The sequence below is a fragment of the Crocuta crocuta genome, unplaced genomic scaffold (genome assembly GCF_008692635.1).
Source record: "Crocuta crocuta isolate KB4526 unplaced genomic scaffold, BGI_CrCroc_1.0 scaffold457, whole genome shotgun sequence".
Lineage (NCBI taxonomy): Eukaryota > Metazoa > Chordata > Mammalia > Carnivora > Hyaenidae > Crocuta > Crocuta crocuta.
Genome location: NW_027531318.1, coordinates 2,270,396 through 2,293,699, shown reverse-complemented (window position 1 = coordinate 2,293,699; position 23,304 = coordinate 2,270,396). Strand labels below are relative to the sequence as shown.

The window sequence follows — 23,304 nt, the reverse complement described above, 5'->3', positions numbered from 1 at the left end:
TTTCTCTTTTGAAAAGTGATAATTTCAAAACTCTACAATGACCTGAAATATACAGGCCTTAAATAAAGCTTTCCCGACCTGAGCTAGGTTCCGTGAAATTCTAATGGGCTCTACTTCTTCCTTAACATATATACACCCAACAAACTAAACCAGTATGTACAGTTGACCTCTGAACAATGTGGAGTTAGGGGTGCTGACCCATAGCACAGTAAAAAACCTGCATATACCTTCTGACTTTCCGAACACTTAACTACTAATAGCCTACTACTGACCAAAACCTTGCTGATGACGTAAGTCAATTAGCACACATTTTGCATGTTATATGTATTGTATCCTATATTCTTAAGGTAAGCTAGAGAAAAGAGAAAGTTAACAAGAAAATCATAAGGAAGACAAAAAACATTTACGTACTGTACTGTATTTATAGGGGAAATAAATCCATGTATAAGTGGACTCACACAGTTCAAACCTCTGTTGCTCAAGGGTGAACTTTTTTGAAAATCTTTTCTTTTTTATAGTTTATTTATTTTTGAGACAGAGAGAGACAGAGCATGAGTGGGGGAGGGGCAGAGAAAAAAGGAGACACAGCATCTGAAACAGGCTCCAGGCTCTGAGCTGTTAGCAAAGAGCCCGATGTGGGGCTCGAACCCATGAACTGTGAGATCTGACCTATGCTGAAGTCAGATGCTTAACCGACTGAGCCACCTTGGTACCCCTGTTTTTGCAAATCTTGAATCTATGACAGTAGTAATCCTCATCTTGGATTCAAAACAGAGGGGAAAAAATGATCATTTTCTACTATTACATACACTAATCAGCATCTAACTAAACAACCAGAATAGTAAGCAATATGGAGGGAATTCTAAGGCACATGACAGTAAGATCAATGGAAAATAAAATATCATTTTTATTAGCTGTCACTGCCAAGCACTTTGCTAAATGTACTTTACATATACAGTGTAATTTGCATATATTTTCCTCTTTAAGACATACAAAGTCACAGGAGTGTCCATTCCTCAGATGTAAAGACTGATAATAAATGAAGCTAACTTGCTCAGGCTACACTTACTAAAAAGACAGAGCTGAGCTCTGTCCCAGGTATCTCTGGCATTAAAAGTTGAACAGTTCTGAACAACCCCTCTACCAATAACATGAAGACAACATGTAGTCAGGTTAGTCACTGATTGATAGAAAGGTAAACACAACATTTCTAACTAGAAATTCTGGAAAAGGAATTAATTTCTTGCTTTTGATGTATTATAAAGCAAAAAGTCAAGGGGAAAAAGTCATGAAGAGAAGCTTTAAAACAGCAGTTGAAAGGGTAGTGTTGACTCTTCACGTGATACTCTGAATATTAAATTGAAGATAAATGGTTGACTAAAATTTATCAATAAAAGAGGAGTTATGTGATTAATAAGGTACTGCTGGCACAAGCCATTTGCAAAAAGCTAGAAACATACAAAGACACGTGCACACACAGACACACACACTCTTCCTCCTTCTCTCCATCTCTTACCAAGCAAGGGCTGCTTTCCCAAGACTAGATTTTTCCTTTAAGTCTTATGACTGACAATCAGATAAAGGAAAGAGTTCTATGAGTGCTTATTACTAATTGGAGGATGTTAAATGAGTTTGTTTTTTTAATTTGCCACCTTCTGGGAATTCCTGAGAATTTGGTGTTGTGTTGGTGGTCAGTAACATATAGTTACAATAGAGAGGCTTTCTCATCAACCGGTAAGTGGCAATGAAATGTTGGACTCTTGCTTCCCTCTCCAAATTTTATGAATAGGATACAGAGGAGAAGGAATTTTACATATGAAAATATAAGAATAGAAATTCCATGATGGGGCACCTGGGTGGCTCAGTAGGTTAAACATCTGACTGTTGATTTCAGTTCAGGTATCATGAGTTCAAGCCCCGCATCAGGCTCTGCACTGACAGCACAGAGCCTGCTTGGGATTCTCTCTCTCCTTCCCTCTCTGCCTCATCCCACTTGTGTGAGTGCTCTCTCTCTCTCTCTCTCTCTCTCTCGTTCTCTCTCTCCCAAAATGAATAAATAAACTTAAAAAAAAAAAAAAGGAGAAACTCCATGATGGCAGGCATTTTTATTTGGTTCTCTTGAGCAGGACTGGCAAATTATAACCCACAAGCCAACATTAACCTCAAGCCTGCCACCTGTTTTTGTAAATGCAGCTTTATTGGAACATAGCCACACTCATTTGGTTACACTTTGCCTATGGGTGCTTTCATGTTTCGATGACAGAATGGAATGCTTGCAGTGGAAACTCAGGTGACCCATGATGCAAAAACATTGAATATCTGACCTATAAAGGTTTTGCAAGGCTTGATCTTCCCTACACCTAGAAACAAGAGCACTGCCTGGTAGATGCCAGATCTTTAAAAAACAAAACAAACAAACAAACAAAAAACTGGGGGGGGGGGAGAAAAGCAACAATCTCCTTGATAAAAGAACCACAAACATATAACTACTACTTGCAAAAGAAAAGTTTCTGAGAAAGAACACTCCAAAGACCACTGGTTTAAGAATAAATAAGAATGTATATAAATGGGAAATGTCCATTACAGAAAAGACCCAGAGAAGCAGACTGTATTTTATCAAGAATAATATGCTTTAGCCATACTTGTTTCCACAAGGGAAATGTTGTAGAATATCCACTATAAGTTAGACTGTGGAGTATAGGTAGAAGAATAATTTTTAAAAAATACAATCCTATTTCTTAAAAACCTTTAACAATGTCTCCATTATTTACTGAATGAAGTCTCATAGGTCACTCATAAAGTGCTTTCTAACAATCCCTCCAGTGCTATCTTATAATGCATTCTGTTTCAAATCCTTTACTTGTTAGTTCTTACCAGATCATGCACATGTATGTGTGGCATCTTCTTTTCATATATTCCCTTCCTGGGAAAGAATATCTTTCCAGAATGTCACTAGCATAACTCCTGTATTTTCTTCAAAGAACTGATCAAGCTTCACTGCTCCACTGAGGGCTGCCCACATCACTCAATATTTCCATACTTCTGCTGAATCCCTATGGCACTTGTGCATACAGTTCTTTTGACACATAGCATGGATTTTTTATGTATACATCTTTTAGTTGGAATTTTAAGGCCTTTAAAACCAAATCTTATAATTTCATAAACCCAGCTTCTACAGTATATAATTTTTTTATCTTGCTTCTTAAATATCTAACATTAGATTATTAGAAAGCCTCAGAAAAAGTCATCAACAACTATCAAGCCAGGTTTGGTCTTTATTTCTCTATATCTACTACAGCATTGCCATAGCTAATATGGACAGTCACAGGTTCATACACACTTTTACTGAGTAAGCATTACCGAGCAATACTGATGGGTTAATACCTAGGAATATAAAATAAATAAAGCATGGTTTTCTGCTAAAGGAAAAGACAATTATTTGGCATAACCTTGGTGAAAGTAGTACCATTTGTGACTTAAATAAGAAAGTTATGTTTGAATTTTAAATCAGGAGGAAATCAAATTATATGTGTGAAGTTAAAATTGATTTCAAGGTAATGAACCTCTATAAATGAGTTCTGGATGGGAATCAGTTAATTTTATTTTCAAATAATGCACAAGATGATGACTTAAGTAAAACAGCATCACAGGGAAGGAAACAATCAACGAAACTCAAAGGCAAACTACAGAATGGCAAAAGATATTTGCAAATGACATATCTCATAAAGCTCTAGTATCCAAAATCTATAAAGAACTGATCTAATTCAACACACAGAAAAATAAATAATCCAATTAAAAGGTCAGAAGACATGAATAGACATTTTCCCAAAGAAGACATCCAGATGGCCAACAGACACATGAAAGGATGCTGAACATTGCTCATCATCAGAGAAATACAAATCAAAACTACAAAGAGGTATCACCTTACATCTGTCAGAATAGCTAAAATCAACAACACAAGAAACAATAGGTGTTGGCAAGGATGTGGAGAAAGGGGAACCTTCTTGCACTGTTGGTGGGAATGCAAACTGCTGCAGCTACTCTGGAAAACAATATGGACGTTTCTCAGAAAGTTAAAAATAGAAATACCCTACTTTCCAGCAATTGCACTTCTCAATATTTACCCATAAAATTAAAAAAAAGTACTAATTCAAAAGGATACATGCATCCCAATATTTGTAGCAGCATTATCTACAATAGCCAAATTATGTAAAAAGCCTAAGTGTCCAGAGATGGATAAACTAAATGTGGCATATATACAATGAAAATATTACTCAGCCATAAAAAAGAATGAAATTTTGCCATTTGCAATGACATGAATGGAGCTAGAGGGTATTTTTCTAAGCAATATAAGTCAGAGAAAGACAAATACTATATGATTTCACTCATATGTGCAATTTAAGAAACAAATGAGCAAAGAGGAAAAAAAAAGGCAAACCAAGAAACAGATTCTTAACTACAGAGAAAAAAAAAACTTATGGGTACTAGAAAGAAGGTGGGTGGTGAATGGGTTAAATAGGTGATGGGGATTAAGCTTGTGATGAGCACCAGGTGATGTATGGAAATGCTGACTCACTATATTATATACCTAAAATGAATATTACACTGTATGTTAACTGGCATTAAAAAAATCTTTTTTTAAAGACAAAAGAAAAACAGCATCAAGGGGAAGATAATACTGTCATTTCCATGCATCTATTATCTCTGTGTCTAGGTCCTGAGGCAGTGGTTAGGGGATGAGAATCCATATGCCAATTGTCACCGAGGCCTCCAATCAAAAAACACCACCCAGTTTTACTCTAGAAAATAGTAGGCCCAGCAAGATTCTTATTCAAAATCTTCATTATGCCTCAGGCCATAATAATACTTAAGTGGCTTTAAAAATTTCTCTAGCATTGACTTCACATTTTTTCCTATTTTCCTGAACTGTATTTTTACTTGAGCTGTTGTGCATTGTGTGTCTTCTCTTTATGATATATAATTCACATGCCACATTATTACTTAAGACTTTTTGGCTTTGAAATCTAAATCAGAAGGAAATACTGACATATATAGGTCACTTTTACAAAAATAAGTATTCAGTAAGTGTTCTTCAATTAGCTGTATCTCTAAAATTGAGAAGGCCCATATATGACTAGATTTTTGTACAAGAGAAGTTATTCTTGGAAATTTCAACTTATATCCCATGAATATGTATTCTTCTATTCCCACTAGATATATGTGCAATTTCTTCACCAGTTCCACTTAATTTCTTCCTTTCTGCTATACTACATTGCTTAATTTGCCCTTTCAGCCACCATGGAGCTGATGTAGTTTCCTTTATAAAAAAACTGTCATCACATTTAAAATCATCTTCTGCAACACGCCAGCTAGAGTTACCTAAATCAGGCAATTCCTCCTCTATCAACTCATGGAGTACCTATATCAACATTTATCACAAAATTATAATTGTGTGATTTTTGGCCATTACTCCATCATGACTGCAAATCCCTAGAGAAAGACTTGCTCTGGGGCACCTGGGTGGCTCAGTCAGTTAAGCATCCGACTTCAGCTCAGGTCATGATGTCATGATCTCACAGATAGTGGGTTCAAGCCCCACGTTGGGCTCCATGCTGACAGCTAGCTCAGAGCCTGGAGCCTGCTTTGGATTCTGTATCTCCCTCTTTCTCTGACCCTCCCCTGCTTACGCTGTCTTTCTGTCTGTCTGTCTCTCTCTCTCAGAAATAAATAAAACATTAAAAAAAAAAAAAAAAGTCTATGCCCTGTTCATCTTTATGTCCTAGCACCTAACACAGGAATTATCACACAGTAAATGCTTGGGAAGGTTTCTGATTGAATGAGAAGAATCTACCTGTAAGCATTTTGGAGAACAAGGACCATGGGTGTCTCTACCTCCTCAAGATTTATTTCTATGATTTTGAGTAGCCTGCCTGTGTTTTCTCTCCCAAGGACAATCTATCTCTGAAGAACCATTACTACCAAGTTAATGAAGAAGCTTAAAAAAGCAACACAAACACTGAGAAAAAAATATTTCTGTTGTTTCCCAATATGAAAACTCGTAATGTCTAAAAAGAGTTTACAGCTGTAGAATCTGATTCTCTTAATCTCTTTGTCCCTTATATAAGAAAGCTGCACAAGATATTCTCCATTAAATGCCAAATCAACAGGGATTAAAAATGACTCAGCTGGGGACATCTGGGGGACACAGTTGGTTAAGCATCAGACTTTGGCTCAGGTCGTGATCTTATGGCTTTTAAGTTCGGGCATCACATCAGGCTCTGTGCTGACAGCTCAAAGCCTGGAGCCTGCTTTGGATTCTGTGTCTTCCTCTCTCTCTCTTCCCCTCCCCTACTCACACTCTGTCTCTCTGTCTCTGTCTCTGTCTCTCTCTCTCTCAAATAAAATAAATAAACATTTTTTTAAATGTATAAAATGACTCAGCTATAAAACGACTTTTAGTTCTGCAAAGGGATACTTGTCTACTTGAATGTGTTCTGTATCTCTAAACACATGGTAATCAGTGGATTTTGTGAAATTGCTTCCATTGAATTAATCTACACTACATTTACTATCTTATTCTCCTTTTGCTCTAGGCTTTTCATCTATTTATTTTATCCTAATATTCTTTCACATTGAGGGAGGAAATGTATAATAAATGACAGAAAATGACATGCTTGTAACTGAAATACTGGCTAAGTCTCATTTAAATGGGAGGGCAGGAAGCAGTTCAAGAAGACAGCATAGGAAGATCCTGAACTCACCTCTGTCAGTTCTCTCAGAAAAGAACCTGAGAAGCAACCGAAGAGCTACTCCACAAGAAAGGATAAAAAGACCACACAGAGACGTACTCTTGCCAAAACCCCTGGCACAGTGACTCACAATTCAAAAAAAAACTCAAAACACAAAACAAATATAAAGAAATACAGACATACATGAATCAGGACAAACCTACACACCTGCCGCTTCTCCCTGAAGAGCAAGGGATTTGTGTTCCACACTAGGTACCACAGCCCTCGGCACCTAGAGTCAGGAACCCCCCAAATGTCTGGTGTTAAAAGCCCACAGGAATTACATTAAGGAGAACCACAGGGTTATGAAGAACAAAGATTTCCCTCTTAAAGGGCTCACATGCAGGACCCAGCTAAAAAAACAGGAGTTTGAAAAAAGTCTAGACCACAGGTGAAGGAACTATACTTGTTAAAGTATCTACCAGAGGGGCAGAAGTCTGCTCATATTCTCTCTAGTGGATACCATTTTTATAGGCTACTTCTACATTGCTAATGCCAGTATTGGCAGGTGCCATTTTTGTACGTCACTCTAACCATCTAACAGCTATGGGAGAGCAACACCCTCTCCCCACTGGCCAGCACATCTAGGCATGGCAGGTGAGCAGAACCATGCCTTCTACCCCTGGACTCTGCCATAGTTGTACAGCCATGTGTTGTACACACAGGGAATGTCCCTTGCATACCATAATTGAATGGGGTGGGAGGGTTAGGTTTCTAAACTCCGCAAAACTCAACATATTGGACAAACAGCTCAAAAGACAGCCAAGAACAAGGGTAAGGTTAAATGTTAAGGTTCATCTCCTACACAGAGCCATTCACAAAGACAGGAAGATATAGCTGTTTTACATAATACCCAAAAACAAATACAGACAATAAAGCAAAATTAGGAAACAGAGGAACGTGTTCTAAATGAAAGAACAAGATAAAATCCAAGACAAAAACCTTAATGAAATGGAGATAAGTCATTTATCTGAGAAGAAGTTCATAAAATGCTAACTAAAGTCAGAAGAAAAATGGATGAACACTGAAACTTCAACAAAGAGAAAAATATAAGAAAATATCAAACACAGTTCACAGAGCTAAAGAATACAGTAATTGCTGTGAAAAATACACTAAAGGGAATGAAAAGGAGGTTAGATGATACACAAAAATGGATCTGCGATCCAGAAATCAGGGTAGTGGAAATCACCCAAACACCCACAGAACAGCAAAAAGATAAACAAAAAGTTTAAATGAGAATAGTTTCAAGAATCTGTGGGAAAATAATCAAACATACTACATTCACATTATATGAGTTCTAGAAGGAGAAGAAAGAAGGAAGGGGGCAGAAAACCTATTTGAAGAAACAATGGCTAAAAACTTCCCTAACCTGGAGAAGGAAAAAGACATCCAGGTCCAAGAAGCACAAAAAGTCCCAAACAAGAGGACACAGAAAGACACACGAAGACACATCGTAATTAAAATGACAAAAGTTAAAAACATAGAATTTTAAAAGCACCAAGAGAAAAACAACTAGGGAAACCACAGATGACTACCAGATGACTTTTCAGCACAAACTCGGTAAGCCAGAAGGGAGTGGCTTGATATACTCAAAGTGCTGGGAAAAAATAAAAACAAAAACAACTTCCAACCAAGAATACTCTACCCAGGAAGGTGACTCAGAATGGAAGGAGAAATAGTTTTCCAGACAAGCAAAGACTAATAAGCTAATTCATCACCACTCAACTGGCAATACAAAAGAATTGTTAAAGGGACTACTTTAAGCACTGAACTAAAGGCTGTAACTAGAAATAAGAAAATATATGAAAGAAAAAAGATCACACTGATAAAGCATATACAGAGTAAGGTAGTAGATCAACCACTTATGAGACCATACAAAGACAAAATAGTAAAATCAACTGTAACTGCAATAATTAGATAAGGGAGACACAAAATAACTGTAAAATGTGATATCAAAAACATAAAACATTAGGAATGGGTAGTAAAAATACAGTGCATTTAGAATGCCATCTAACTTAAATCACTATCAAAATAAAATACTTCTCTCTCTCTCTCTCTCTCTCTCTCTCTCTCATATATGAATGTCATGGTAACCATAAAACAAAATCTTAAAATAGACACACAAAAAATGAGAATGATATCTAAACATAAAACTAAAAGTCATCAAACCACAAGGAAAGACAGCAAGCAGGAACAGAGAACTATAAAAACAACCAGGAAAAAAAAAGTAACAAAATGGCAATAAGTATATACCTATTAATAATTACCTTAATTGTGAACACTAAATTCTTCGATAAAAAGATACAGGGTGGCTGAGTGGATTAAAAAAAAAAACAAAAAAAAAAAAAACAAGACTCAGGGGTGCCTAGGTGGTTGGTTAAGGTCTGACTTCAGCTCTGGTCATGATTTCAGGGTTTGTGAGTTCGAGCCCCATATCAGGCTCTGTGCTGACAGCTCAGAGCCTGGAGCCTGCTTTGAATTCTGTGTCTCCCTCTCTCTCTGCCCCTCCCCTGCTTGCACTCTGTGTCACTCTCTCAAAAAAAAAAAATAATATATCCTACAAAGCATCTTGTCTAACCACAACAGTATGAAAATAGAAATCACCTTCAAGAAAACAACTGGAAGAAAACAAAACATATAGAGACTACACAACAGGCTACTAAACAACCAATGGATTAACAATAAAAAAGGAAGAAGCCAAAACCAAATTACCTGGAGACAAATAAAAATCAAAACACAACACTCTAGTCCATATTACCCAAAGCAATCTATAGATTCACTGTAATCCCTATCAAAATTTCAATGGCATTTTTCACAGAATTAAAATGAACAATTCTACTACTCTTTTAGAAGCACACAAGAACCCAAATAGCCAAAGCAATATTAGGAAAGAGGCACAAAGCTAGAGGCATTATGCTCCCTGGATTCAAACTACCCTGCAAAGCCACTGTGATCAGAACATTAGGTACTGGCACACAACAGACACACAGATCAAGAAAACAGAACAGAGAGCTCAAAAATAAACACATATTCATATGATGAATTAATTTACGAGAAAGGAGGCAAGAATATACAACAGGGAAAAGACAAATTTTAACAAATAGCATTGGAAAACTGGATAGTTACATGCAAATGAATGAAACTAGACCACATCCTAAAGTAAAATAACGAAAAATGGATTAAAGCTTTGAACATAAGACCTGATGCCATAAAAATCCCAGGAGAAAACATAGGTGGTAAGCTAATTGACAGTCTTAGTGGTATTTTTTGGATTTGACTCCACAGGCAAGAACAACAAAAGCAAAAATAAACAGAAGGGAGTACAGCAAATGAACAAGTTTTTGCAAGTAAAGGAAACTGTCAACAAAATGAAAAGGTACTGTACTAAATAGGAGATAATATTTAAAAATCATATATTACATAAGCAGCTAATACCCAATATATATAAAGAACTCACCCAACTCAAAGGCAGAAAAATTAAAAATGGGCACAAGATCTGAGTAGAAGTTTTTTCAAAGAAGACATACAGATGGCCAAAAGGCACATGAAAAGATGCTCAACATCACTAATTATCAGGGGAATTGCAAATTAAAACCACAATAAGATCATCTCACAACAGCCAGACTGACTGTTGTCAATCCCGCCCTCCCCCACACACCATACACACAAAATAACAAATATTGGGGAGGATGTGGAGAAAAGGAAACTTTCATTCACTGTTGGTGGGAAGTAGTGCTACCACTATAGAAAACAGTACAGAGGTTTCCCAAGAAATTAAAAATAGAACTACTATACAATCCAGCAATTCTACTTCTATGTATTTATCCAAAGAAAACAAAAACATTAATTGGAAAAGATATATGCATCCCTATGTTCATTACAGCTTAATTTACAATAGCCAAGATATGGAAGCAACCTACGTGTCCATCCATAGATAATGGAAAAATATGTGGTACAGATATACAATGGAATGCTTCTCAGTCATTAAAAAGAAGAAAACCTTGCCCTTTGTGACAACATGGATGGAGCCTGAAGGTATTATGTTAAGTGAACTGAGTCAGATAAAGATAAATACATGATTTCACTTATATGGGGGATCTAAAACACAAAACGGATGAACAAAAAAAACAAAAACATAAAAAAAAACAAAAAAAAAACAAAAAAAACAAGGCAAAACCAGACTCACAGAAGAGAGACCGATGGTTGCAAGAAGAGAGGGAGTCTTGGGGATGGATAAAATGGGTGAAGGGGATTGAGAGGAACAGACTTCCAATTATAAAATAAATGCCATGGGGATATAATGTGTGGCATGGGGAATATAGATAATAATATTACTTATTAACTTCGTATGGTGACAGATGGTAACTAGACTTCGCATGGTGATCATTTCAGAATGTATATAAATGTCAAATCACTATATGAACACCTAAAACTAATATAATGTTGTACATCAATTATACTTCAATAATAACAAAAAAACAAAATACTGGTTCAAAGCTGGTATATACACAATTAGGTCCCATTTGTGAAAAGTTACATCCCACAGGGAGGTAAACGTATGCTTAAATTGGGAAGCTGTATTCCATGCAGTTTACCTTATTTTTTTCCACTCATAAAATAAATGAAAAAAGACTTAACTTTGGGATCATTTAAAACTGTATTCTTTAAAGGAAATAAAGGCAAAGTCCATTATGAAAAAGAACTAAGTGTGTTTAAATGAAAGTGCCTTGAAGAAATTTCAATGCTTCTCTAGAGTTTAAAAATAAACAAAGAAAAGGAGGAAAAAAGGGAAAGCAGTCACAACACTGAATATAACACCACCTCAAAATCCAAGGTGAATTTCACAGCTTGTTATATAACACTAACTGTCAAGTCTCTTACTCCAGCAGAGTTCTTGGAAAAATCAAAGTTTCAGCTTCCAGACATTCCATAAAGCCTATGCTCTATCAATAAAATGAAATCTGGAGTCACCACAATTAGGCAGGAAGGTGGTACAATACCCAATCAACAAAATCAGATAAATAATTGAGTCACACACATCACTGACATTCCGTCTGTTTTTTACGACATGCTAGATGCTTGTAATTCCCTGGCAACTGTGTAAACTATGTCTCAAATTCTCAGTCATTGGTCTAAGGTCTCTGCCAGCTTTCCATTTAAAATAAGTTAAAAAATATATATATATATATAAAATTTATATATATTTATATTTATATATAATGATAACAATAAAAGAAAGAATGGGAAGCCAAGTAGTTCACAGATAGATTTCACCAGGTAATTACTGGATGGGGGTTTAGGAGAGCGTGCAAGTAAACATCAACCACTTAACAGTTCACAGCTCCGGGGCAAGGATGCGATGCCGATCACTTGTTGACAGAGGCCCATCAGCATGAGTCACAGCATCAATTCACAGTATTTAAATATATTAAAATAAAACTTCTAAAAATCTGAGTATAGTTTTTTTCACAGAAAAAAAGGCAGCAGAATAAAAGAAACTCATATAACATTTGTAGCTTTTAGAGATACACATTCTATAAATTCATGAAGTCATCAGCCATACAAATTTTGACATCTGAGTGTGCAGAGATTGAAAAAATAAGGAGCCATAAGCGCATGGTAAGAAATAAATCTATAGCTTATTTAACTTTACAAATTTAAAACACAATCAGAAAAATCTTTCAAAATTAAAGAACTAAATAAACATAAAAATGAATTTAATACAAATTGTTCCTTAAGTTACCTAGATAATTTTTATTGGATAATTTTTTGCAGAAAACTGCTTTAAGCTCTCCCTCAATTTTGTAAATTCAGCTGGAGTTCTAACTCTAAAGTGTTTCATCAATATACAGCAAACCAAAATGTTTGCAGGGATATGTGATGACCAATAAAATTATTAGAATAATTTAAATGCTTGATTTCTTCATCAGCTTAAGTGCCTTCTGTGATTATGATGTATACGTATGAAGTAGCGATTGTCCCCACATGAAAATGTTCCTATTAAGCATATGCTAAATCAACACCACTCTATGTCTGAGCATAAATGAAGATAAAACACTCAACATTATGATTCAATTAAAAACCTCCAAGATACGTTACCTGCCTCCTCGAGCACTGAAAGGCACTACATGGATTCCCAGAGGCCCTCCATCGTTGGGGACTTGTACGAGCTTTACCATATCACTGTGAGACAATGATGAATGAGGGAGCATGAACATGTACTGTAAACAAACCAAAACCAAAACGAAACAAAACAAAAAAACTGCTACAACACAGACACACAACAACAAAAGAGAACAAAGCGAAAATCCCACCAAGCACACACGCATACATGTACACATTCTGGAATAGAAGCGTGGTGATGAGAGCGACATTAAACACTACATACCTGAAAACTAGCCTGCCAGCATGCAGGGAGAGCAATCAGCAGAAACAACTACATTAAAATGACACAGAACCATTTCTCTCGGACCACACTCTTCTATGTGTAATGCAAGTACACATTTTGTAACTCAAAACTCTAGATTTCCATGAAAAATTTTCCATCCCAATGTTTATTTCAAGGACAATATAGATTAAATGAATAAAGGTGTTTTGGTTGCAGAGCACATTAAAATTTACAAAATGCTCCTGCATTATGTCACATGATTGGTCCTTCCAATAGCTCAATGAGGTTAAAGCCTCTGGAGGTGACAGTCCACATGTGACCCAGCCATCTTTACTTCCCACTGTTCCACCACAATTCAGTCACCATTCCTACTTCTCTAAGTGTAACCTCAATGCCGGGTATGAAACTCCTTTCTCAAAGCCAATAGGTACCTGCTAAAAATCAAACAGTTTTCATAAGTTTTTGTAACTGAGCTTTAAAGTCATGAAGAGATATGGAAATAACATGAAGTTACTTCTATTACATAACTAAAGTACTTCACTATTAATATAGTACGTGTGAGTTTAATGAAAACTGGTATAATTTAGAGAATGTATATTTTCTAAATCTTTTTAAATGAGATTTCACTTTCTTTATAGATTTTTCTGTGTGTGTATGTATGTGTGTGTGTGTGTGCGAGCGTGTGTAGGTGTAGTGCACAGAAATCTAATCAGGTCTTATCTGACAATTTACAATACTAGTATTTCAAGTAAATATCTAGTTGAAGCAACCTGGACAACTATAAAGGAAATGCTAATTCTCCAATTATATTCCTTAAATAAAAACCTAAAGTTATCCTATATACTATTAATGTCCTGACTATATATAAAGACTAAAGAAAATTAAAGATAGTGATATCAAACAAATCAAAATTCAGAATATGTACATAGATTTAATCACATACACTAATTAGGAAAAAAATTAAAATCCTGTCATACTGCCAAAATATTTATTAAAGTAATACTATTTAAGTGAATTTGTAATTTTTTATATTTTCATAGGATTTCATATCTTATTTTAGATACTGTTTATAATCATTGGACATCTATTTAATGATCAGTTTGTCAACTGGGAATAGTATGGTAACGTTAATAAATTTATTTTATTCCACACTCTTCCTAAAATGAACTAGGACATGGTAAGCCCTTCTCAAATGTAAGAGTGCTGGTTGCAGTCTGTCTAAAAACATAACCAGATTCTAGAGCTTGTTTACTCTCACTGAGAGCAGTTTTTTGAGAACCTTCCATTGGAACACCAAGAAAAGACAGAATCAAGAGTTTAAATGTTGATATCTAGGCCCTTTCAACTTTTACCCAAAGGAAAAATTTAGAATGACTTCCCTCCATGGTCTAAACTACCAAGGGAAGAAGTCCTGAGAACCTTCCATTTAAACATGCCAATATTTAAGATAATTGTAAAGTTGAAATAATATAGCAAAGTTCTTCTTTGTCCTTTTATACCTAAAACCATATTCAAGGCCCCTAACCTATGACTCTAATTTTTCAACAAATAGAGATTTCATCATATCTCTCAAGAGACATTCAATTTTTCCAAATCAGAAAAATATATACTAATATGACTAATGCTTACATGATCTAACTGGTTTTTCAAGTAAAGTAGATCTATACATTTTTAAAAATTTAGCAAAGTTAAAGAACAAATGACCAAAACAATGACATCCAAAGCAATTTGAAAACAGTTACAGTGCTGTTAAGATGACAAACACTGTGAATCAAATACTATTTTATATTATAATTTAATAGTATTTGCCAAGTCATGAAACTCGGGACAGAAACATGTGAATTTCCATGCTATACTCCTTACATTACATAATTAACTCAATAGATGAAAGATGCTCTTGGAAAACAAACCAATGCAAGGCATGATTTTAAGCACAAACATTCTGCATGCCATATGCTTTTGGAATACTTGCTATCAGTGATGCTACATGTATGTTACAAATTCAGGTAAAAACATCAGTAACTTACTCCAGAGAAAAGCTGGGTATATTCTCCAAGCCGGTATCAGCATGTCCAACAGGTTCAACACGACTATTGTCTTCTTCTGTCCCATCCTCATCCTAGAAACACACAGCACAAATAGAAGTACACTCTGTGTTAGATTAACCTCCATAATGTGAAAAGAAACTGGATAAAACTGGAGCTTAATAGACATTATGATCGTGTTAACTGGATCCTTCCTCTAGAGAGGAACACCTTTAATGATAAGATGGGTATGTGTACGTGACAAACTGTATTTCAAAATAACAGTTTCCTGAGTTAGCATACCCCAGGAGGTAGGCAAGATACCACTGCAATAAGGAAAGAACTTCTACTTACTTGAACTTTCTTATCATTTTTATTTCACTTTCTGGTGTATGTTTTTGGAAGTAATTATCCATTACTACAATGTATGTTAACAAATAAATGTACAGAATATAGGCAATATGTTTAACATGTTTACTAATCCAAACAGTTGAGACCATTAAAAACCTTAACTGCCAAAAGCTTCAAAGGTCCTCAGGTCCTACTAAACCAGATTTTCAAAATGAGCATGCAGTAAGTACAATCCAAGACTCAAATCCTTCATCCTCTGAAATATTTCACATACAGCTACCCTAAGCCAAATGTCTGATTATTTAGAGGTGTCTATAAAGGGATTAAGATCTTAGCCATAAAGAACCACCTCTGTTTACTTCTGTTATGAAGTACCAAGCATAGAGAACGGTACAAACAGCAAAATAGTCAGCCACCACTTTTGTATTCTTCCTTTTAAAAAGCAGTATTGTATAAAAGTTATGTTCCAACATGTTGTAGAAATTGGGTATGTGGTACTGCAAAACATGAACGTCGAATAAATGAGATGATTCATAAAAATAATGCCATTCAAGAATATGCCTTACTTTATAATCTTGGCCATTGTCTTTCAATTAAGGAGTTCACTAACAGTAGGGTTGGCTTTTCAAGCTCATTTGAATAATGATAAACATGCCTAATATCAATGGTCTTATTAATCAAATTAGATTATTTAGAAAAGACTTGGAATCTCTAATCATAGTCACTAAGAGGCTAGTATGATTTACCTTTGGTCCACAGTGTCTGGTATCCAGTAGATACTCTAAATATTTTGCTAATAAAAACAAAATCATCCCTACAAATCTCTGGGGTATTAAGTTTCAAAACACAAAATAATAAAATTTATTTAATATGTTTCTTGGAAGTTTACACGTATAACATACATACATGTAATTTGCTAGGTCTATCCTTTCTACTATAAATTTGATAACAGTGATTTTCTATGTTAATTTATTAAACTACCTATATAGGAAGTCCACCATTATTAAAGATCAATTTCATATTTTCAACCATGTAATTGAGAGACTCATAGTAGAAATTTAAATGCCATCAACAAAGACATCAATTGACAAAATGATAAGCCAAGGCCCTAGGTTCTACACACTGTTAAACAATATGTTAAATTCTTCAAGCAATATTTAGGCAATGCAGAGCAGTTGGTAATACCCAATTGACATTTCCTCTGAGAATCTGCCAAGAAGCTAGATTCAGGGAGTGGATAGGTTCCATGTATCCTCAGTGGTGGTGCACTGCATGAAACCAAGGTACTTGAAGATTGATGATCCTGTGTTTTAAGAGGCTCTAATACACACTTCTTAGTCTTCTTCCTCTTAAGCACAGACACACAACAAACACATTTCAAAGGTTAACCAGCATCTTGAACCTGTCTACAAAGCCCCTTCACATGTAAAGAAGAACTCTATCGCAGTGGCGATAGAGAGGAGAGCGAAGTGATTGTTTATAAATCAGATAGAAAACATACAAATAATCTTTCATATTAAAAACATTTCGTTTCAGGATTCATTAATAATTTAAGCTCAACGGAAATGCCACCATGATGTATAACCAGTGAAACACCTAGGTTGTACTATGAAAGAGCCACATAAATGAAATGCCCCAAACTACAGTGATAAAACAGTACCTGATAATTTACACATTCATTGTTCCCACAGTGGCCATTATCGTGCCCCCAAGAGCACGCAGAATATTATTTCATGCAGCTGCATATGGTGTTCAGTTTAGATCACAATACTCACTGCCCTGAGGCTGAGCTGTGATTGCTGTGGGAACCACAACTTACAATTTTCCAGCTTCTGGATGTGTAAATCTCGTTCCTATATTGCTTTATTTTGTTGTTTTGTACTTTTAAAAAGCTGCGACCGAACATAGTTGCTTTAAGCGTGAGTTATTTACTGAATTCCATTACAGACATAGAAAATGAAACTTGGCAATTATTTATCGCAAAACAATATTAAAGGCCTAAAATAATAATTTAAACTACATATTGTTAAAAAAAAATTTCCAGGTGAGAAAATACACTTCTTATACCTTCCCTTCTCTCCATTTTATAGTGGTAAGAGTGTAGTGGTTAAGAGCCCGGGTTTGAGAATCAAACAGATTTGGGTGTGAGTACCCATTTGCCAATTTTATATCTTTAGGCAAGTTACATACCTCTTTTCTATTTCTTTCCCTCCTTCTGTAAAACAGAAACAATAAAAACATCTTCTGAGGACTACTGAGAGGGATGACAATCCATAAAACAAGCATAACATGGTGGCTAACTCTTAGTAATTGCCCAGTAATTGTTAGCTGTTATTGAAAAGAGACATAAATAATTACCTTAAATAAATGATTCAATGCAAAGCTACACAATTATATTTTAAGACTATATATTCATCGTTTCATACGTTGTACCTTACAATACAACTTAATATTAAACATACTACCTACTCAAATAGAAAATGTATCATCTAAATTTTAGAAACTTTCATAAAACCTGACATTCTGTGCTTTCCTATATAAAAAGTACCTTCATTATAAAAGGTCTCTGAAATGAGAAAACATATTGAAAATATAAACAATTAAATGCAGTACCCAATCAAATAAATGGCATGAGGAGGAAAACACTATGGGTTACCAATTGAAGGAATTTTCAGAGAAAAAACTAGATGTCAACAACTGTGAAGAGTCTATCATTTTGCCCAACATGAAAGCTCCTAACTTAGCCTGCATAGCTTCATGGATGCTAGCAGAAAAAAACGAGATCCTTGGGTCAGAGACAGAGGACAGTTTATTATAGCAGTAGTCAGAGTATCATCCTTTTATGCACTGGTTTCTACAGTTGAAATTCTCACAAGTGACGAGAAGAGGACCAGGGAACACTGGCACACACAGAAAGAACCTGAGCTTAGGGGACTCAAAAGCCTTACACAGGCAGTAAGCATGTCTGCCCATGGCTCTGAAGGAAGACACTATACCTATCTTCCAAGGCTGTCTGCTGTATAGACATCCTTAAAGGGAGAGTCCAGGACAAAGTCCTCTGCTCTCGAGGTACACAAAAGTGGAGAATCATGGAGAATTATTTCCCAACAACAGAATTTAATCAAAGCATTGCTGAATGCTGGCATTTGTATGATTGCTAGCAAACTGAATGTAGGAGTATCATTAACAGATGCTCTATGATAATAATGCTTTTTAAAAATTTTTCTCATGTTAATTTATTTTTAAAGAGAGAGAGAGTGAGCAGGGGAGGGGCAGAGAGAGAGAGGGAAAGAAAGAGAATCCCAAACAGGTTCTGTACTGGAGCTCGATATCAGGAACCATGACATCATGACCTGAGCTGAGATCAAGTGTCAGATGCGTAAACCAGCTGAGCCCCCCAGACACCCCAACAATGCCTTTTGTAAATTTTTATTTACTTTTGAGAGAGAGAGAGATAGAGACAGCATGAGCAGGGGAGGGTCAGAGAGAGAGGGAGACACAGAATCCGAAGCAGGCTCTAAGCCCTGAGCTAGCTGTCAGCACAGAGCCCGATGCGGGGCTCAAACCCATGAACCGTGAGATCATGACCTGAGCCAAAGTCAGAGGCTTAACAGACTGAGCCACCCAGGCACCTCCCCAACAATGCCTTTTTAAAGTACATGAAATTCTACTATTATTATAAGAGTCATGCCTTTAACATTAAAAGAAAAAAGTTTTCATTGAAGAATTCTATGATCAACCAACCAAACAAAAATCAAGAATGAAATTTGAAAAAGTTTTTCATATATGTGGTCTCTACTTCCAATGGACCCTTTCATATGAATCTATTTTTGGATGTGCATCACAAAAATCCAAGAAATTCAATAAAGCTGTATACAGAATTCAAGGAAAGCCCCAGCATAAGGTAAAAGCCCAGAGAAGCAGAAGCCAGTTCTGATTAGAGCAACAGGATAGAGAAGTCTGGAAAGTCAATCTCCAGGAGAAAAAAGATATTAATAATTGATTTGATGGGGCATCTGGGTGGCTCAGTCGGTTGGGCGTCCGACTTCAGCTCAGGTCATGATCTCAACGTCTATGGGTTCAAGCCCTGCGTCAGGCTCCGTGCTAACAGCTCAGATCCTGGAGCCTGCCTCGCATTCTGTGTCTCCCTCTCTCTCTGCCCCTCTCCCACTCATTCTCAGGCTCAAAAATAAATAAACAATTAAAACGTTAAAAAAAATAATTGGTCTGATATTTTTGAACATTTGGAAAATATTTGACAGACCTGATAGAGAATGTGGGGGAAATTTTTCAGAAATATACAGATAACATAAATTTTTAAAAGGTCAAAGCAGTGGACTCCAGGAACAACAAAGGAAAATGTGTACGAAAGAAAATTTCATCAGAGTACCTACTTGGTATGCAGTGAGCCACAAGTTACTATATAATGTGAGGCTAGCTATCATTTTAACTTAGACTATTGGGAGGAAATGGGGACATGGAAAGTAAAAGTGGCATAAAAGGAAAAACTATCTTTCATAGTGACAGGTCAACAAATGTCAATAATTGGTAACCAGAAAAGAGCAACATAAATATTTTATTTAGAAACATGGAAGTAAATACCAGAAAAAATATCTGTATAAAATAGTCCCTCTGGGGAGAGGGACTGGGAAAATCAGGAGGAGCAGAATAGAGAGTACTCATTTTTTCATTAGAAGCCTTCAAGTATTATTTACATATTTTTATTCCAACTAGGTATTTGAAATGCCCAAAGGACCTAAGGCAGGAAACTCAACTTGCCAGCAAGGTAGCATTCCGCTTTCGTCTCTGGGAGCAGCAGACCACACAGCTGTCTGGGGGCTATTCTTGTGGGTCCCCAGTTGACAGCTCAGGTGAAGGCAAGGACACAGGTCAATGGATGGCGAGCACTACGATGGCTTAAAAGCCTCACACCTCACAAAAGCCAGTACCTCAACACAACACCATAGGCAGAGTGGCTTGTCACATATTTGCAGTCTTCTGAGTCCATGTGCAATTTACTAATCAGAGGTCACTTTTACCATAAAGATAGTTGATGGAAGCCTTTATCAGGTTTTCAGAAAAAAATAGCCCCCAGACCCCTAAAGGTTAAATTCTCATGCAGAAGAGGGGAAAGATTTTGTTAACCTTTTACCTACCATATTATATTGACTAAGCAAATTTTTTTAAAAGATGGAGGAGTTCTAGTCAAAGGAGAGAAAAGGATAAGAGAAAATGAATACTTGATAAACTTGGGTGAGGAGAAAGAGTTTCATCCCAGGTTGGAAATATGTATCAGGCAAGTGGGGATAAAGACATATGAATTTATTTGTTCTCTGTTTCTAGGAAAAATTAATTACCTTACTCTCTTCCATAATATGAATGATATAAAGGCCAAGCTTCACTTGAAAATGGCCCTACACAACAAACATGATACATTCTGAAATCACAAGCACTCACATGAACTATGTGTTTAAGAAAACTAAATTTGGCTAAAATAATTATCTTTTTAATTTCAAAACTTATCTAGTTGTATTTCTTCCTGATTGAGTACTAAATATCTTCTCCATAGTCACAGATTTAAACACACACACACACACACACACACACACACACACACACTCAAGCAGATGTCATTACAAAGAAGGATTTGTAATTGGAACACTTAACAATTGAATGGTGCTTCCATTGATCACCACATAAAATAAGAGTAGAAATTTTGTAACTGGTTTGCTTATACAGCAAGGAAATGAAAAGTGCACTTTGTGCTTTGTAGGAACATGATAAAACTTTATCTAGAAACCAATCACCTGTATATCTACATTTAAAGTCTAAGTTCCAAGGAATTTTGAATATACATGCCTACATACCTTAAGAAATAAGGTATCATTTTTAAACCATTTTATTAAAAAAACTAAAGTTATTTTGCCTCCTTAAATTTCCTGCACACCTATCTTTGATCTCTATGTTTATGAAGCACAAAAGGAAATGAAAGTTCTGGTGGTATCTTGTTAAACAAATTTACAATATTTTTCAAGTGTTTTTATTATTCTTAACAGTAAAATAATTTAATGGGCTCAATTATATTGCTGCAAAAATGTTCAACTAAACAGTTTTTTTCACACTTCTCAGAGTGTCTCTTAAGACTTTCCAAACTTACTGAGAGTCATGTTAACTACTAATGAGCTACAGCACCCCCCAAAAATATTTACTTGGATGTTCACAGCATGAATTAAATCACTTTTGGGGGGATCACATTTGGCAAAAAATAATTCTAAGGAGAATCTCTTTCCACATCCCCTAAGTATCACAAATACAATTCCAGAAGGCTTTTGTGTTAATGTTGCCACACTTGATTAATTGGCCAAATCACCAGGGAAAAGTAATTTCCCATCACATGTGGAAAACAATTGAAAACATCTGGGGGAGGGGGACTTCTCAACTGAAAATGATAAATCTATGGCAATCTCCTAAACAAATAAAATCAGGAAATGTGTAATATAATTTTACTTCATGACCATTATACTCCATTTGAGTAAAAACATTTATTAAAAAAACTAATTCAAATCCTTTAAGGATACACAATGCTAGATAATAAGACCTTTTAAAATAAAAATATTTTCTTGTACTTAGAGGGACATCAATAACATCTACTTTTAAATGTACCACAGTTCACTGTAACATAAACTGTACTCCACAGAACCCAGAGCTCAACACCAAAAAACTGTGGAGTATATTAGGAATTATTCAGTACCTATGATGTTAAATATTAAGTGTGAGCTTCATCCCCTCAACAGGATTCCAGACATTCTCATCTCAAGTTAATACTGATCAAATGGAATGGCAAACATAGTATTTAACACAGCCCATGAAATTTTCATTTGCCACAGAAATGAAACATTTCCTGTCTGGGAACATACACAACATGACTCCACACACCCCAAGGCAAGAGTCTGTAAAAGAAGAACAGATGGTGCTGATTTATGAAAAGCTATCTCACCACAGACAACAACAAAAAGTATGTATCTCTGCACCTGTTACATGCAGAGAGGAATCTCTAAACGAAGTTCCAAAATGTAAGTCTGCTTCTTGCAGACTGTTAGAATTTCAGGGCATGGAGAAATGGTACTGGAAAACATTTGGTCCAATATCCAATCATATACTAGAATCTCTTCCTTCACTTTATTCTTCCGTTTTTCCTACGCCCCCCATGATAAGGAAGCCCTTATATATTCCTTCTAAGAATCACTGAATTCAGTAACTAAGCCCAGCATCCCACCTGGCATCCTCTGCCTTGCTCCTATCCATGTTTGTGCCCAACAGATGACCATACCAGTGTATGTCACTTCAGCAATACTGAAGCCACCATACTGTTTACAATTCCCGCACCACATACTAATAATGGCCAAGCAGCCATCCATTACATGATATGATTTTAATCAGTCTAATCAATCTGGTTTCAGATGGAGGCTGCTTACCAGAATAATACTCATTTGTTTTCTTTTGAACATTCCTGAAAAAATATTCTAATTTATGGATTGTTGAAATGTATGGATTTTGTAATCTGACAATCTTGCCTTTCTAACAGTAACATTCTAGTGCCTATTGAGGTGATATTTTAAAATGTTTTATTTTTAGAGGTGCCTGGGTGGCTCAGTGGGTTAAGCATCCAACTCGCGGTTTCAGCACAGATCACGATCTTACAGTTCATGAGTTCAAGTCCTGTATCAAGCTTGATTGCACTGTGAGTGCAGAG

General features: G+C 35.8%; 1 protein-coding gene across 1 annotated transcript in view; it reads right to left on the bottom strand.

Moving 5' to 3' along the window:
- The window catches only part of PARD3 (par-3 family cell polarity regulator), a 548,282-nt gene that overhangs the window by 277,561 nt on the left and 247,417 nt on the right, over positions 1-23,304 (bottom strand). The window contains 2 exon segments of the mRNA XM_077771780.1: positions 12,888-12,971; positions 15,204-15,295. Of these exon segments, the coding sequence (XP_077627906.1) occupies positions 12,888-12,971; positions 15,204-15,295 (176 nt within the window).